The 18,790-nt window shown below is 44.0% G+C and overlaps 1 protein-coding gene across 7 annotated transcripts in view; it reads right to left on the bottom strand.

Annotated features, from left to right (window-relative positions):
• Window positions 1–18,790, bottom strand: part of LOC121545550 (plasma membrane calcium-transporting ATPase 3-like) — a 34,063-nt gene that overhangs the window by 3,111 nt on the left and 12,162 nt on the right. Inside the window, exons 7-22 of one of the 7 annotated variants that reach the window (XM_041856154.2) lie at window positions 16,217–16,267; window positions 15,839–15,877; window positions 15,384–15,545; window positions 14,985–15,199; window positions 14,519–14,761; window positions 13,921–14,162; window positions 12,997–13,231; window positions 12,257–12,436; window positions 12,018–12,105; window positions 11,808–11,914; window positions 11,289–11,480; window positions 10,751–10,964; window positions 8,704–8,915; window positions 7,738–7,845; window positions 7,322–7,504; window positions 4,844–4,991 (exon numbers count right to left, since the gene is read on the bottom strand). In XM_041856154.2, the coding sequence (XP_041712088.1) occupies window positions 4,844–4,991; window positions 7,322–7,504; window positions 7,738–7,845; window positions 8,704–8,915; window positions 10,751–10,964; window positions 11,289–11,480; window positions 11,808–11,914; window positions 12,018–12,105; window positions 12,257–12,436; window positions 12,997–13,231; window positions 13,921–14,162; window positions 14,519–14,761; window positions 14,985–15,199; window positions 15,384–15,545; window positions 15,839–15,877; window positions 16,217–16,267 (2,619 nt within the window). The remainder of the gene's footprint in view (window positions 1–4,843; window positions 4,992–7,321; window positions 7,505–7,737; window positions 7,846–8,703; window positions 8,916–10,750; window positions 10,965–11,288; window positions 11,481–11,807; window positions 11,915–12,017; window positions 12,106–12,256; window positions 12,437–12,996; window positions 13,232–13,920; window positions 14,163–14,518; window positions 14,762–14,984; window positions 15,200–15,383; window positions 15,546–15,838; window positions 15,878–16,216; window positions 16,268–18,790) is intronic. The other 6 variants (XM_041856155.2, XM_041856149.2, XM_041856156.2 and 3 more) reach the window with 6 other exon arrangements.

The following is an 18,790-nucleotide window of genomic DNA, read 5'->3' as shown; positions in this document are numbered from 1 at the left end:
CCTTGATCAAAAATAATAACAAATGATGGGTTATTCATCCACTCAAAGTCAGGACCCATTCACACAGAACTCAACATAGGTCTTAAAGGCATTATTGTGAAGTTAACTTTAATATTGTTAATGAGGAAAACAATAAATTAATAAATAAGGTGTTCCTGTAATTACTATGGCTGGTCCTAGATTGTAAAGAGATGTGCATATTGTGAAGTATAATCAAATCAATATAATACATTCATTCCCACAGAGAATGTTATATAAAGCAAATAAGTGTGTGAACATGAATGCAATCATATTACGTTGCGATGGACACTTTGGGCTGAATCTTAACTTGAGATACACTACATGACCAAAAGTATGTGGACACCTGCTCGTCGAACATCTCATTCCAAAATCATGGGCATTAACATGGAGTTGGCCCCCCTTTGCTGCTATAACAGCTTCCACTCTTCTGGGAAAGCCTTCCACTAGATGTTGGAACATTGCTGCGGTGACTTGCTTCCATTCAGCCACAAGAGCATCAGTGAGGTTGGGCACTGATGTTGGGCGATTAGGCCTGGCTCGCAGTCCAATTCTTCCCAAAGGTGTTCGATGGGGTTGAGGTCAGGGCTCTGTGCAGGCCAGTCAAGTTCTTCCACACTGATCTCGACAAACCATTTCTGTATGGACCTCGCTTTGTGCACGGGGGCATTGTCATGCTGAAACAGGAAAGAACCTTCCCCAAACTGTTGCCACAAAGTTGAAAGCACAGAATCGTCTAGAATGTCATTGTATGATGTAGCGTTAAGATTTCCCTTCACTGGTACTAAGGGGCCTAGCCCGAAACATGAAAAACAGCCCCAGACCATTATTCCTCCTCCACCAAACTTTACAGTTGACACTATGCATTGGGGCGGGTAGCGTTCTCCTGGCATCCGCCAAACACAGATTCATCCATCGGACTGCCAGATGGTGAAGCATGATTCATTACTCCAGAGAACGCATTTCTAGTGCTCCAGAGTCTAATGACGGCAAGCTTTACACCACTCCAGCCGATGCATGGCATTGCGCAAGATGTGCGGCTGCTCGGCCATGGAAACCCAGTTCATGAAGCTCCCGATGAACAGTTATTGTGCTGACGATGCTTCCAGAGGCAGTTTAGAACTCGGTAGTGAGTGTTGCAACCAAGGACAGACAATTTTTATGCGCTATGCGCTTCAGCACACGGCGGTGCCGTTCTGTGAGCTTGTGTGGCCTACCACTTCACGGCTGGGCAGTTGTTGCTCCTAGACATTTCCACTTCACAATAACAGCACTTACAGTTGACCGGGGCAGCTCTAGCAGGGCAGAAATGTGACAAACTGACTTGTTGGAAAGGTGGCATCCTATGACGGTGCCAAGTTGAAAGTCACTGAACTCTTCAGTAAGGCCATTCTATTGCCAATGTTTGTCTATGGAGATTGCATGGCTGTGTGCTTGATTTTATACACCTGTCAGCAACGGGTGTGGCTGAAATAGCCGAATCCACCAATTTGAAGGGGTGTCCACATACTTTTGTATATATAGTGTACATGCAAGTAACCCTTGTTTAAATCATGCGCTGATTTAAAAAGGGAGATTTGCGCGAAAGTCTGAGTTTTGGGTGAGCATTAGGAATTATGCTTAGGTCCTTATTCCTGTTTGCTCAGTGTACTGTACTTCAGTTTGCACAAACAAAAATATTTGTTTGTTTATTACCCAAGCAAGCATGGCCATAAAAAAACAATTTCTTCAGCAAGCACATCCAAAAAGACCAACTTTTGTAGCAAGCACAACCAAAAAAAGACCCGTTGTACCTCTGAAAATGACCACAAAGATCTTGGACAAGAAGCGACATGACTCAATAACTGTGTTGTGATGAGGGAGTGAGGCAACACAGAGACACTGTTAAGGTTGACTTCTGCTCATTTGTTTTCTCTCCTACGAGTTGTTTGTTCCCATTAAGTCAATTATTTCGAAAATAAAACATTCTTAGGTACCCTCTGAATTAATGTCCCCTGACGGAATTTGTAAACTTTCGAGTATAGTGCCCTCAATGGTCAATACCAAACAGCGGTTGAAAATGAAATATTATTCAAGTCAATGTGTTCACTTGGTTTCTTTTAAATGGGACACCTAACTTTGAGAAGAAAATGAGAATGCCAGTTTTTTTTGGGTGGAGGTTGAATCCCATGGACGCTCCAGACTTAACACTAGACAAAGGAAGAGAGGGTGCTGGAGGGGAGGACAGACAGGTATTAATGATAATAATGCAAACAAATTACGCAAGTCAGGGTTGGGCTCAATTCATTTCCACTCAGTCAATTCAGGGAACAAATTGGACATTAAATTCATGGTATTGGTAAAACAATTCTCAGTGAAGATAATGGACCATCCATCAACGTACACAGAATAATGACTGAACTCTATTCCTGAATTGAATTCAGTTGAAATTACCCCAACCCTGACACAACATTTAGGATTTTCTTCATGAATCCTTTTTCTAAACAAATACATTCAGCTAGAGATCAGATGAATTTGAGTGTGATTCATAGTCTTCATAAAGCCATGAGAAACATAGGACAGGGGTAAAAACATAGAAACAGAAACATAGGACAGGGGTAAAAACATAGAAACGGAAACATAGGACAGGGGTTAAAACATAGAAACAGAAACATAGGACAGGGGTTAAAACATAGAAACAGAAACATAGGACAGGGGTAAAAACATAGAAACAGAAACATAGAACAGGGGTTAAAACATAGAAACAGAAACATAGGACAGGGGTAAAAACATAGAAACAGAAACATAGGACAGGGGTAAAAACATAGAAACAGAAACATAGGACAGGGGTAAAAACATAGAAACAGAAACATAGGACAGGGGTTAAAATATAGAAACAGAAACATAGGACAGGGGTTAAAACATAGAAACAGAAACATAGGACAGGGGTAAAAACATAGAAACAGAAACATAGGACAGGGGTAAAAACATAGAAACGGAAACATAGGACAGGGGTAAAAACATAGAAACAGAAACATAGGACAGGGGTAAAAACATAGAAACAGAAACATAGGACTGGGGTAAAAACATAGAAACAGAAACATAGGACAGGGGTAAAAACATAGAAACGGAAACATAGGACAGGGGTAAAAACATAGAAACAGAAACATAGGACAGGGGTAAAAACATAGAAACAGAAACATAGGACAGGGGTTAAAATATAGAAACAGAAACATAGGACAGGGGTTAAAACATAGAAATTTGACAGACATTCTTTCACAATAATATGAATGTATTTATTTTTAAGACAATTATTGATGCCATAAGTCAATGGTGCTAGCTGTCAATGATTTTAGCGGCCGATATATTGATGATTTAAATGGTTTGACCATCCAGATCTGTTTACACTTGATTGATATCCAGATACAATGGAACCCTGACTACCACCGGAGGTGGTCAGGAAGATCAGATCACAATCAGATCACAATGCGTCTTTTAATCATCTACACCTGACAAAAAGACACAAAACAAAATAGGCCTATGTTAGGAAATAGAAAGGAAATAAAAATGTCTTCCGTCATGAGATGCAGAACCTACGATGAGAGACAACGAAAGAGACCAAGTAAAATGAGGGTAGTTATTTGTACAAAGCAACACTGCAGATCCTTATTTGGCAGTCTGATCGGACCTAGGGACAGAGAAAATTGTGTATTGGTAAGGTGACCAAAAAGTAATATCTCAGAAATGTCACTGTTGCAGGCTTATACTCGAAGGTTTACAACTTTCCAGAAGTGCACACACTGAAAATACATGTTACTATTTTTTTTATGTTTTTTTGTGTCACTTTTTACCTTGGTTTGTCATCTAAGAAATTGTTTAAATTGGCATGGCTGCTTCATTGTAATGCTCTGAATAAAATGTTGATCTCATTGAAAATAAGCAGCATACAGACAGTCTTCTCTGGGCAGTTTGAAACACAATTGATCACAGACTGCGTCGAGCCAAACAAAGCAGCAAGATAAAGAAATAGATTACGGCCAGGATTAAATCAGATTAGCGGTAACCTGCGTTAGCCGACAAACACATGGCTCTTGTTCAGGCTGTTGGAGGTATAACTGGGGTATGAGCAGTCAAATTGGTGAGCTGCTTCTCTTGTGGTCATTGTCACAAACCCCCCCTCTCTTTCCCTACCACGTTAGTAGTTCAAAACGGTGATATAATGTGTAGACTATATCAATGATCAAAATAATGACACTCAAATGTAAAATCATTCAACGAAATACATAGCCTATGTTCTTCTTATTTGTGCATTCGAAAAGCATAAATTAGAAAACATTTTCAGAACTATAAAATGTTCATACATAAAAAATATAGGTTAAAATAAAACAAAATATAATATAGTCAATAAAAAGCAATTATATTCTTAAATAATGCTGGCCAGCTAATGATCATGTTTGAAGAAGCAAAGTAGTCTACACGGAATTACGAAGACAAACGAGTATGCAGCCTGACACTCGAACAAGAGCTATGCGGTTGTCGGCTAGCACAGATCTGATTGAATCCCGGACTAAGATCATGAGGTAGTAGTGAAAAGGATGTAAAGAAATGTAATATTAAATGAACAAATAATACCACAAAAAGTCAACTGAAAAGGTCAGTGGGTCAGGCGCCTCAGTGTTGACTCCCCCACCCCCCAACACACAAACACACACATAGACAAACACACGTATCTTTGATGCTTAATTGCATTTCTGGGCAGGCAAAGGTGCATTTCAACATGCTCATTTTGATGATGGTGAGTGGACTGTTTTTTGTTGTGTGCCGTTAATGGATGGCAGAAACTCACTCCCAGGCGCACCAGTTGCATTGGAGAGAACTACGTGAGTGGGAGTAGAAATATTGGTTACGTCATGGAGTTGGCTGAGAACTGAGGAGCGACGACGCGCAGCACCCTGAAAGGAACCACTTCTCTTGAAGGTACTCACTACCTCCATCTGTTGGAGAAGAGAGAGAGGATATTAAAGCAAGGACATGACAGTCGTGCAGTACCTCATGTCAGCTGGTAGGGGGCCCTGTGGTGCATATTGGAGGGAACCAGCAGGCAGAATGAATCACGTTTAAAAGGATGGTATAGTAGAACTTGTAGTTTTGTAGAGGTCATGTTCCACTATGAAGGTATCAAAAGCATGTATTAGATACAAAAAAGCATTTTAATAGACAATCCTAATCCAATTTAGACCTCTGTTTTAAATCAATGATGTTGCCCTCAAAACATGGACTGGTAATGTTAATTCTATTTGTCTCATCTAGATGTTGGTGTGAGTATAAGAAAGACAACAATTACAACTCTTGTAAAATATTTCATATACTTGTTGTTAGGATTGATAGGTAAGATCATTGAATACTTGTCTGTGTCACAGTGACGAGGATTGACAATGAACAAAGAATACATCAAAAATAATGACAGAATCTGTAATAAAAATATCTGAACATGCAATGGAATCAAAATTACTCTTATAGGTTACAATAATATAAATAATTATGTTTGTCCTATCGATAAATACAGTGCCTTCAGTAAGTATTCACAACCCTAGAAATATTTCCACATTTTGTTGTGTTACAAAGTGGGATTAAAATTGATTTAATTCTAATGTTTTGTCATTGATCTACACAAAATACTCTGTAATGTCAAAGTGGAAGAAAAATGTGAACATTTATTTTAAAAAATACAACACTGAGTTAGAAACAACTTTGGCAGCGATTACAGCTGTGAGTCTTTTGGGGTAAGTCTCCAAGAGCATTGCACACCTGGATTGTACAATATTTGCCCATTATTCTTTTAAAAATTCTTCAAGCTCTCTTAAGTCAAAAAAAAAAAAAAAAAAAAAGTCGGCTGTTGATCATTGCTAGACAGACATTTTCAAGTCTTGCCATAGATTTTCAAGCCGATTTAAGTCAAAACTGTAACTAGGCCGCTCAGGAACATTCAACAAAGTCATCTTGGTTAGCAACTCAAGTGTAGATTTGGCCTTGAGATTTAGGTTATTGTCCTGCTGAAAGGTGAATTTGTCTCCCAGTGTCTGTTGGAAAGCAGACTGAACCAGGTTTTCCTATAGGATTTTAACTGTGCTTAGCTGTATTCCATTTCTTCTTATCCTAAAAAACTCCCTAGTCCTTGCCAATGACAAGAATACCCATAACATGATGCAGCCACCACCATGCTTGAAAATATGAAGAGTGGTACTCAGTGATGTGTTGTGTTGGATCTGCCAAAAACAAATCGCTTTGTTTTCAAGACAAGAAGTTAATTTCTTAACCACATTTGTTTTAGTATTACTTAAGAATTCCATTTTTGATTCTGTACAGGCTTCCTTCTTTTCACTCTGTCAATTAGGTTAGTATTGTGGAGGAACTACAATGTTGTTGATCCATCCTCAATTTTCTCATATCACAACCATTAAACTCTGTAACTGTTTTAAAATCACCACTGGCCTTATGGTGAAATTCCTGAGCGGTTTCCTTCCTCTCCGGCAACTGGAAGGAAGGTTAGGAAGGACGGCTGTATCTTTGTAGTGACTGGGTGCCCTTCTTTGCAAGGCATTGGAAAACCTCCCTGGTCTTTGTGGTTGAATCTGTGCTTGAAAATCATTACTTGATTGAGGGACCTTACAGATAATTGTATGTGTGGGTTACAGAGCTGGGTAGTAATTTAAAATATCACATTAACCACTATTATTGAACACAGAATGAGTCCATGCAACTTATGTGATTTGTTAAGCACAATTTTACTGTTGAACTTATTTAGGCTTGCCATAACAAAGGGGTTGAATACTTATTGACTCAAGACATTTCAGCTTTTCATTTTTAATTAATTTGTAAAAAATTCTAAAACCAAAATTCCACTTTGACATTGTGGGGTATTGTCTGTAGGGCAGGTACACAAAATTCAGGCTGTAACACAACAAAATGTGGAAAACGTAGAGGGGTGTGAATACTTTCTGAAGACACTGTATAAGAAAACGTATTTTGGTATCTTACAGAATGATCCAAACCCATTGTATTATAAATAACTTTTTCGAATGAGAATATTATGTGCATGTTTTACTCTGTTCATATGACTGTGTTCATATCATATAAAAAACCAAGGAATTAATTGTGGTGAAATGAATTAAGGCATCAAAAGGTGAATAAAGTGTTACACAAATCAACAGAGATGAGTCGAGCATGCAAAAAGCCTCCTCTTCGTAGGACAGTACAGTACATACTAGAGCCCTTGTTGGGGAAAGACAAGGGACAGAGAATGGTGGAGCCCAATGTACTGTACCTGAGTCTGAATGCGATTGAGGCCCCTGAACCAGAGGATCTGCCCTCGACGCAGCTCCCTCTCAGCATGGTCAATCTCTTGCTCATCATCTGCCATGTCGTCATCAATCATCTCCTCCTTACCGAGCGCATGACCCGCCTCCTTCAAACAGGGCAGGCGGCTGGTGGGCACCGTGGTGATGAGCTGTTTGGGTCAGGGTCAGCGTTAGTTGACAAGGAGAAGAACACAACTTCTAAAGCAAAGGGTTTCGGTCTGGTGGGTCTTAGGCAGTCCTTCTTGTGTCAAAGCCAACTAAAGACTAGGTTATGAATATGTGGGTTTGTCTATGTCAAAAGCCTTAATTGGGTCTTGACACAAAACCACTGTAGAACCACAGTTTGGGTAACACATTTACACATTAACTCCAGCATAAGTACCTGTCCCCACAGTAGCTCTCCTACTCCCACGAGCAGACACCACAGCCACTGCTCCACATTGAGCGGTGTGCAGCTGAAAGGTTTCCCCCCAAACTGCACAATCACAAACTGTACAGAACAAGACACAGGACGAGAGAGATTTGATCACAAAAAGTGGTTGCCATTGGTTAGCACAACATATCCTGTGAGACAATAATTAAGTAGTAATGACTATTGGGTACAGTATATGACATGGTTGAATAACATTACTAGTATTGCTATAACGTAAAGCAGGGATGGGCAACTGGCGGCCCACGGGACGCATGCCCCCCTTTTGAAGGCCCGCGGAATATAATTTTTGTAGGAACTCAGGCGGGGTCTCAACTTTCTGTGAGAATAGCAGAATACAAAGGGTGCAATTTCGAAATTTGGTTGTGCATCAGCAGTTTTTCTCTTGTCAGTCACTGATAGTCAGTCAATTAGCCCATGTCAGCAAATTTTTTTTAGATTGCTAATATAGTTTAGCGGCCAGCTATCTAAACTTGTTATCATAGTTGAATTACCGGCCGGGGGGCCCCCATTGATTTTTATTGTCAGTCTCACTCAGATGTCATATTAAAAACAGCTCATTTTTCTCTCCGCCCCATGGCAAAATGAGTAGAATTGCATGAAATGAGTTATACATTTTCAAAATCTTCTTTCCACCCATAGCAAAATGTGTAGTTACAGCAAACTTGCTTTAAAACTGCAACATTTTCTCTACACCCCATGGCAAAATGTGTAGAATTGCACAAAATTAACTTTACATTTCAAGAGGGGGGCCACTAAAATGTTTTGCTCGCAATGTGGGGGGGTATGGATGTGGGTACGTAGACCCGTGAGCAACTACGGCCCCTCATGATGAGTTCAGAATTTTTGTGGCCCCCACCCCCACCAAAGTTGCCCATTCCTGAACATATAAGAAGGAAACGCTTGTGGTCCTCTTACCTGCATTAAAAAAGTCCCCAGCACAATACTGCAGAAAATAGGGTTGTGGAATATGCCGTCAAAAACGTTCCTTTCACCGTGGATCTTGCGGGCATTGATCTCGTTGAACAGTTGCATGAGCACAAAGGTGTTGAAGATGATTGTGTAATGCTCGGAGGGGGGAGAGTGCAGAGGGGCATTGCGTCCACTATCAATGTTGAAGATCTTTTCTCCTGAGATGGAGAGGAACACAAAAAAGACAAGCGGACAATAGAGTCACATATAGTCAAAGATATACTTCCTCCTTGCAAAGGTATACTAAATGATCATGTAAAATGCTACGAGCTAAATAGAGCACTACAGTTCCATGACTGCTTTTCTTCAACCTTCTTGTCCCTCACCATTGCCTTTACATACATCCCCCGTCCCTCCTCCCCCCACCCCCCACCCCCACCCCCACCCCCAGTCTCCATCCCTCCTCCCATCTCCAGCCTCCTCCCACTTCCAGGCTCCATCCCTCCTCCCACCTCCAGCCTCCGTCCCTCCTCCCACCTCCAGCCTCCGTCCCTCCTCCCATCTCCAGCCTCTGTTCCTCTTCCCCCACCCCCAGTCTCCGTCCCTCCTCCCATCTCCAGCCTCCTCCCACCTCCAGTCTCCATCCCTCCTCCCACCTCCAGCCTCCGTCCCTCCTCCCATCTCTAGCCTCTGTCCCTCCTCCCATCTCCAGTCCATGTCCCTCCTCCCATCTCCAGTCTCCGTCCCTCCTCCCATCTCCAGTCTCCGTCCCTCCTCCCACCTCCAGTCTCCGTCCCTCCTCCCACCTCCAGTCTCCGTCCCTCCTCCCACCTCCAGTCTCCGTCCCTCCTCCCATCTCCAGTCTCCGTCCCTCCTCCCATCTCCAGTCTCCGTCCCTCCTCCCATCTCCAGTCTCCTTCCCTCCTCCCATTTCCATTCTCCGTCCCTCCTCCCATCTCCAGTCTCCGTCCCTCCTCCCATCTCCAGCCTCCGTCCCTCCTCCCATCTCCAGCCTCCGTCCCTCCTCCCATCTCCAGCCTCCGTCCCTCCTCCCATCTCCAGTCTCCGTCCCTCCTCCCATCTCCAGTCTCCTTCCCTCCTCCCATCTCCAGCCTCCGTCCCTCCTCCCATCTCCAGCCTCCGTCCCGCCTCCCATTTCCAGTCTCCGTCCCTCCTCCCATCTCCAGTCTCCGTCCCTCCTCCCATCTCCAGTCTCCGTCCCTCCTCCCACCTCCAGTCTCCGTCCCTCCTCCCACCTCCAGTCTCCGTCCCTCCTCCCACCTCCAGTCTCCGTCCCTCCTCCCATCTCCAGCCTCCGTCCCTCCTCCCATCTCCAGCCTCCGTCCCTCCTCCCATCTCCAGTCTCCGTCCCTCCTCCCATCTCCAGTCTCCGTCCCTCCTCCCACCTCCAGCCTCCGTCCCTCCTCCCACCTCCAGCCTCCGTCCCTTCTCCAGTCTCCGTCCCTCCTCCCACCTCCAGCCTCCGTCCCTCCTCCAGTCTCCGTCCCTCCTCCCATCTCTAGCCTCCATCCCTCCTCCCATCTCTAGTCTCCGTCCCTCCTCCCATCTCTAGTCTCCGTCCCTCCTCCCATCTCCAGTCTCCGTCCCTCCTCCCACCTCCAGTCTCCGTCCCTCCTCCCACCTCCAGTCTCCGTCCCTCCTCCAGTCTCCGTCCCTCCTCCCATCTCCAGTCTTCGTCCCTCCTCCCATCTCCAGTCTCCGTCCCTCCCCCCATCTCCAGTCTCCTTCCCTCCTCCCATCTCCAGTCTCCGTCCCTCCTCCCATCTCCAGTCTTCGTCCCTCCTCCCATCTCCAGCCTCCGTCCCTCCTCCAGTCTCCGTCCCTCCTCCCACCTCCAGCCTCCGTCCCTCCTCCAGTCTCCGTCCCTCCTCCCACCTCCAGCCTCCGTCCCTCCTCCAGTCTCCGTCCCTCCTCCCATCTCCAGCCTCCATCCCTCCTCCCATCTCCAGTCTCCGTCTCCCACCTCTACCTGCAGCCCTCCTCCCCTCCCCCCTAGTCTCCAGCCTCCCACCTCCTCCTCCCTTGTGCGTACCCGCGAACAGCAGGGTGAAGATGATGGTGAGCTGGTAGATGGCGTGGCCCAGGATGTTCTTCATCATGGTCCGGGAGATGAGGGGGTTGTTGCGGCCATAAGGCTTCCTCAAGAGCAGGGACTCAGTGGGCGGCTCGGTGGCTAGTGCCAGGGAGGCAAAGGTGTCCATGATCAGGTTCACCCATAACATCTGGACAGCCTTCAGGGGAGAGTCCTGGAGGGGGGAGAGAGAGGGAGGGGGTATGGAGAAGGAGAGGTAAGGAGAGAGGGAGGTAGAGGGAGAGAAAGAGGCAGAGAGAGGGGAGGAGGCAGGCAGAGAGAGGGAGGTAATAAGGAGAGAGGCAGAGAGGTAAGGAGAGAAAAAGAGGTGGGGAGAGATAATTTTGCTTTAAAGCTTGTTTGGAATGTCCATAAACCGTTACCTAAATCCTTGACCATTTACTAGTGAGTTACTTACAGTAAGTGGTCTATTTGGAGTTTACACAACAGTGAATTGTGATGTGGTGTGGAGTGCGAGAGTCAGAGATGGAGTAAATACCTGTGTGATACAGGCGCCGGTGAAGGCCACGATGACAGCCACCACGTTGACAGTGAGCTGGAACTGGAGGAACTTGGAGATGCTGTCATAGACATTACGGCCCCACATGACCGCCTTCACAATGCTAGAGAAGTTGTCATCAGTCAGGATGATGTCAGAGGCTTCCTTGGCTACGTCGGTACCAGCAATGCCCTACACAGAGCCACAAAAAATATCCACTTTAAAAGTACACTGCTTTGAAAAGTATTCACCCCCTGCTTTCACAGGTCTCACATAAAAAAAAACTATACATGTCACTAATACCTATTTATGTGCATGATAGTTACATAGCAGTAATGTAAGTACTAATGTAACAATACTAAAGTACATACCATGCTTATGTAACTATAATGTAAATACATAGGGTACATTTAGGGAAATGTAGTGTTAAGTATGGGATTTAATATTTTCCCAAATGTACTAAAATGACTAAAGATTTGTGTCATCATCATCATCATAATCATTATTATGATGTCTCACCATGGCAAAGCCAACATCGGCCTTCTTCAGGGCAGGTCCGTCGTTTGTTCCGTCCCCTGTCACAGCCACTACCTGCCGCTGCTCCAGTACGGTGCTGTCTATGATGCCTGCAGGGAGAGAAAGTTATCATTGGAAATTATACAGCTGCATGGTTTACAAACTTTTTGCAAAAACAGTACTGTAGCTTTGAGTGGAGTATCTCTGACCCACCTTTGACCAGTGTATGTTTGTCTGTAGGCGAGGACCTAGCCAGAACTCTCAGTTTGGGCCAAACCTTGTCAATGCGCTCCTGCTCAACCTGTAAGAAAGAAAGATTGTATTATAGGGGTATCCACATAAACTGTTGAGTCATGTAACACTGAGTTATTGAAGCTAATGAATTGAGTCAGGGCACTTGCATTTTTAGTCAGTAAAAGAGTGTCAAACAATACATGAATTATGAATTCTACCTCTCCTTTCTCATTTCTGATTCGTCGGTTAAATTCCTTTCCGTCTATACACAGGAAGTCATCCCCAGGCTGGATGATGCCACACTTGGCAGCAATGGCGCGTGCTGTGTTGATGTTGTCACCTGTTACCATACGCACGGTGATACCTGCCCGCTGGCATTTCTTGATAGCATCTGGGACCTGGTTAATAAAAAGACACCAGAGTTTTGCTAAAACCTTGGCACCTCCTCTTACTAGCTGATGTACATCATCCTACAGAGCAATTACTGAATATGTACTAAACCTACAACAAAACCTATAATTTGGAAACACAGAATAAAAATCTTGCGACATTGTGATTTGTCCAAATGATCAGTGACGAAAAATCAAGGCACTGGAACAAAGTTCCTTGTTAGTTGTCGCATCCCACAGTCTGTTGACAGACACTACAGTGCCATTTATGTTATGTGCGTCTGTCCATGAGAGATTACAATACCTATAACTATACCTACAGTATAACAAACCTGTTGTGTCATCCTACTGTGCCAGCCCTTCCATAAGGGCATGGTTCTCCCCTCTCTAATCCTATGTTTTTACAAGTTCTTATTTAGACATTTGTCAACAGAATTATCCACTTGAAATGAAGAGCAAGAAACAGGCAGTTGTCATCCCCGTGGAAAAACTCCACTCCAAATCTACCTACATCTGTAAAAAAAAAATGCACCCCAATAGAGAATCCCTCTGTGTAAGGTCTTGTTTACCTCTGGGCGGACAGGGTCCTCGATGCCCACCACTGTGATACAGATGAGGTCATTGACGATGCCCGCTTCGTCCTCCCAGTCGGGCTCAGGGATGGCCGGCAGGTCCTTGTAGGCCACGCAGATGGTGCGCAGGCCGTCGCAGGCCATAGGCTCGATCACCTTCTTCACCATCTCGTCCCTGTCCCGCGGGCGGAAACCACGTGGATCGCCACCGCCAGCCATGATAGAGGAGCATCTGACAGACAGAGAGTCAGGACACAGATGCTCTGTATATTAGGGCACAATATTAATGTTAGTCGTTTTGTTTTGTTCATCAATCCTCATTCAAGGCCCACTTTATCTTGAGGCCCCCACCACCCCTTTCTCTATCAAAAGCTGTTGCCTGAAATCAAATCCAACTTTGGGCTCAATTCAATCTGTATCGCAGAAGTTCAGCGTTACAGCGTGGTTTTAATTTAAAGGCAATTTTACCGCGTTAGAGGAGACTTCATTCACGGTAAATGCTGCATATCTCGGCTCAATCGGAATTTACCTTTACAATTCTATCACGCTTCAAATCAAATCAAATCAAATTTTATTTGCCACATGCGCTGAATACAACAGGTGTAGACATTACCGTGAAATGCTTACTTACAGCCCTTAACCAACAATGCATTTATTTCTTAATAAAAAAGTAAAATAAAACAACAACAACAAAAAAGTGTTGAGAAAAAAAGAGCAGAAGTAAAATAAAATAACAGTAGGGAGGCTATATACAGGGGTGGTACCGGTGCAGAGTCAATGTGCGGGGGCACCGACTAGTTGAGGTAGTTGAGTTCAGCAATACGGATTGAATAGAGCCCTTTATTTGTATGCGTGATTCACAGAGAAACTACTTTTGCTACTTGTCATGACAAGGCAGGCAGTCTCCAGAGTCAGACTCACTTCTTGAGCAGGATCTCAGAGGCCCCCTTGCTGTAGAGGCGGAAGGATCCATCAGGCAGCTGAACCACCGTGCTCATGGACTTGCGCACAGAGTTGAAGGTGTAGACCTTGTAGAGCTTCTCCTCAGGGATCTGTTCCCTCACAGGGGCATAGTCCCTCTTCAGGTCCAGGATGAAGCCAAGTAGGGCACACTCTGTCTTGTTGCCCACCTGCTTGGGTAGGCCTCCCTCCTTATCCGGGGGCTAAGGGATAAAAGATGAAGATACCATGTTTTTGCTCAATACATGTGGAGGAAAAAAGAGAGAATAGGAGACTGGGCGAAATGAGTCAAGGACAAGAAGGACAATAAAAAGTATGGAGATACAATGTGTATGTACATTCTGAATTCTATGAATGGTTTATATATGTTGTGTTGACATGAACAAAATACATTTCCATCCAAATGGCCATTAAATGTCTTCAACTAAAATAAACTGGATAACCACAAAATAAAAAAGCTGTGTCATTCCGCATTGCAGATATTATCCAAAATACAAATGTGGGAGCATTCAACAGTGTGCAGGTATCTATCTATCTTTCATAATCCACAATCTCTCACCATAATCTTGGAGGTGTAGGCGCTGTTGACAGCTATGGCATTGACGAGCGTGTCCAGCACCTTAGGATTCATCTGGTCAGGGTGCGGGACCTTGTGGAAGTGCTGGTCGCCCGCGTAGGCCTGCACCACGGTCATGCGGTTGGTAGTGAGGGTGCCCGTCTTGTCGGAGCAGATGGCCGTGGCGTTGCCCATGGTCTCACAGGCATCCAGGTGGCGCACCAAGTTATTGTCCTTCATCATTTTCTACAGGGAAGGAGGAGGAAACAGACGGAGAGGAATCTTACTGTTTGGCCTACACCTGAGAAACTACAATACAATTCAGCTGCATGCACAATATACTTTATAGTGTAATCGTACCTTGATTTTGCCACATGGGGGATATTCGAGCAAAAACGTGATTTAACATGATCGTCACAATGTCTGCAGCAGTGCGCGCACAGACACACACACAGTTTATTACCCTTACCTTGACAGAGTAGGCCAGTGATATAGTGACAGCCAGCGGCAGCCCCTCAGGCACAGCCACCACCAGCACTGTGACGCCGATGATGAAGAACTTGACAAAGTACTGCACATAGACGGGGGTACACTCAGTGAGCCACTCCCGGCCCTGCACCACAAAGGTCTCGATCACAAAGTACATCACCAGGATGATCACTGTGATGGCTGACATGACCAGACCTGAGGAAGAGGACAGACAGACACACAGACATGGCTGCTTAGATCAAAGGAACATGTGAAGAGTTTGTCAGCAGTCGAGTATGCACTGCTAGCCAACCTTGTGCATACACAGGTCAAGTCAGAGTGAACAAGCAGGCCAGCAAAAATTAGATTATGAACGCTGAACGCTTTAGTCAGCCCTCACCTGCCTTCCCGATCTGCACGGCCAGTTTAGTGAGTTTGCCCTGGAGCACAGACTTCTCTTTTTTAGGTACGTTGCCCTTTTTCTTCTCCGCTTCCACCTCCCCACCTTCAGCGCTCTTCAAGGGCTGCATCTCCATGGCAACAGCCTCATCCTGTTTCTTGGCTAAGGTTGGGGGTTGTCACAACGTTAGGGAGTGGTTAGGACGGGTTAGAGAAAAGCCAAGAGGTGTAGTGAGCGTTCCGGCACAAAATGGCTGCCATGCTTCCCCCAGGTTGGTTCTACATAAATCAAGATATTGCTTCCATCTTATTTGAGAAGTAAAATGTTTTGAAATATTTTGTATAAATTATTACCTTAAACCATCTGTTGTTTGCATTGTTTCCCAAACGATTTATATAAAGTAGCCTACTTGAAATTAGGGATGATTCCTCTGCCTTGGAATCCCCGTTTCTTACCTTTGTTCTGATTGTTTTCCAGTGTCCCATCTTGCTTGCCTGTGATTAAGCGAGAGAGAGAGAGAAATATCTAGACTGATACAGCTGAATGTGACAGACATATTGCTGCATGGGAGGCAAACATCGCTCCCATTTTAACCCCCCTAAAGGAGTAAAAATCGAATGGGAAAATGAATAGACAAAATGAAAGTGACAGAAACGTGTGAAGAAATCGCCATGACTTATATCAACATGTTAAACGTACTTTTCAAAATATTTTACAGTTTGTAATTTTCTTTCAATTACATTAGGGGTCCACAATTTCCCATGGGAGTCCCATGGAATATCTCTAGCAAACCCCTTCACCAATCTAACTAGTCTAGTAGGGGAAACACCTACCATTCGTGATGCTGATCTGTTTTGCTTCGACTGCAGGGGTATTATTGCCCTCTGATGAGATAGTGGTTTGGGATTTGAGATAGGGACAGGGACAATAAGAGATTTTATCAAATTAAGAGACAAAAACAATCAAAACAGTAAAAAGGATGAGCAACAGAAACAACAAACAAGGAATGAATAAAAATGAATGAATGAGACCTCAGGAGCAGCAAATAAGTAAACAATTGCATCATGTCTTTCTGTGATCTTCATTGTGAAGCTTGGTCCTAACCAGAGGCTTCCCCCTCTGTGTAACCCCATCTCCATCGTGCTCTCCCTCTTTCCATTCAAGTACTGATCGCTTTGCAGACTCCTATGCTTTTAGATATAATTATTAAACAGCTAGCTACCCCTCTTCATATCAAGGAGAGGGAGACGGGGAGAAAAGTCTCTGCCCATGTACTGTAAATGCACACTGTACAGCTCAGAGATGCTTTGCTCTCTCTTTCTCTTAAGCAGAAGTAACATCAGGCCTTGAATGACACAGCTAAATGGAGCATCTCTTCAACACACCTATTGAAACTGCCAATTCATGATACTTATATACAGTGGGGGAAAAAAGTATTTAGTCAGCCACCAATTGTGCAAGTTCTCCCACTTAAAAAGATGAGAGAGGCCTGTAATTTTCATCATAGGTACACGTCAACTATGACAGACAAAATGAGGGAAACAAATCCAGAAAATCACATTGTAGGATTTTTAATGAATATATTTGCAAATTATGGTGGAAAATAAGTATTTGGTCAATAACAAAAGTTTCTCAATACTTTGTTATATACCCTTTGTTGGCAATGACACAGGTCAAACATTTTCTGTAAGTCTTCACAAGGTTTTCACACACTGTTGCTGGTATTTTGGCCCATTCCTCCATGCAGATCTCCTCTAGAGCAGTGATGTTTTGGGGCTGTCGCTGGGCAACACGGACTTTCAACTCCCTCCAAAGATTTTCTATGGGGTTGAGATCTGGAGACTGGCTAGGCCACTCCAGGACCTTGAAATGCTTCTTACGAAGCCACTCCTTCGTTGCCCGGGCGGTGTGTTTGGGATCATTGTCATGCTGAAAGACCCAGCCACGTTTCATCTTCAATGCCCTTGCTGATGGAAGGAGGTTTTCACTCAAAATCTCACGATACATGGCCCCATTCATTCTTTCCTTTACACGGATCAGTCGTCCTGGTCCCTTTGCAGAAAAACAGCCCCGAAGCATGATGTTTCCACCCCCCATGCTTCACAGTAGGTATGGTGTTCTTTGGATGCAACTCAGCATTATTTGTCCTCCAAACACGACGAGTTGAGTTTTTACCAAAAAGTTCTATTTTGGTTTCATCTGACCATATGACATTCTCCCAATCCTCTTCTGGATCATCCAAATGCACTCTAGCAAACTTCAGACGGGCCTGGACATGTACTGGCTTAAGCAGGGGGACACGTCTGGCACTGCAGGATTTGAGTCCCTGGCGGCGTAGTGTGTTACTGATGGTAGGCTTTGTTACTTTGGTCCCAGCTCTCTGCAGGTCATTCACTAGGTCCCCCCGTGTGGTTCTGGGATTTTTGCTCACCGTTCTTGTGATCATTTTGACCCCACGGGGTGAGATCTTGCGTGGAGCCCCAGATCGAGGGAGATTATCAGTGGTCTTGTATGTCTTCCATTTCCTAATAATTGCTCCCACAGTTGATTTCTTCAAACCAAGCTGCTTACCTATTGCAGAGTCAGTCTTCCCAGCCTGGTGCAGGTCTACAATTGTCTACAACTGGTGTCCTTTGACAGCTCTTTGGTCTTGGCCATAGTGGAGTTTGGAGTGTGACTGTTTGAGGTTGTGGACAGGTGTATTTTATACTGATAACAAGTTCAAACAGGTGCCATTAATACAGGTAACGAGTGGAGGACAGAGGAGCCTCTTAAAGAAGAAGTTACAGGTCTGTGAGAGCCAGAAATGTTGCTTGTTTGTAGGTGACCAAATACTTATTTTCCACCATAATTTGCAAATAAATTCATTACAAATCCTACAATGTGATTTTCTGGATATTTTTTTCTCAATTTGTCTGTCATAGTTGACGTGTACCTATGATGAAAATCACAGGCCTCTCTCATCTTTTTAAGTGGGAGAACTTGCACAATTGGTGGCTGACTAAATACTTTTTTCCCCCACTGTACGTCTGTCTGTGAATAAACAGTATAAGAAACAGACATCGTAAGTCAATCACATGTAAATACATCCATGTACAGTACCAGTCAAAAGTTTGGACTCACCTACTCATTCAAGGATTTTTCTTTATTTTTACTATTTTTTACATTGTAGAATAATAGTGAAGACATCAAAACTATGAAATAACACATATGGAATCATGTAGTAACCAAAAAAGTGTTAAACAAATTAAAATATATTTTATATTTGAGATTCTTCAAATAGCTAACCTTTGCCTTTATGACAGCTTTGCACACTCTTGGCATTCTCTCAACCAGCTTCACCTGGAATGCTTTTCCAACAGTCTTGAAGGAGTTCCCACATATGCTGAGCACTTGTTGGCTGCTTT

Source organism: Coregonus clupeaformis, chromosome 30, assembly GCF_020615455.1.
Source record: "Coregonus clupeaformis isolate EN_2021a chromosome 30, ASM2061545v1, whole genome shotgun sequence".
NCBI lineage: Eukaryota > Metazoa > Chordata > Actinopteri > Salmoniformes > Salmonidae > Coregonus > Coregonus clupeaformis.
Note: the sequence above shows the minus strand (reverse complement) of the source record. Positions and strands in the feature narration are given on the sequence as shown.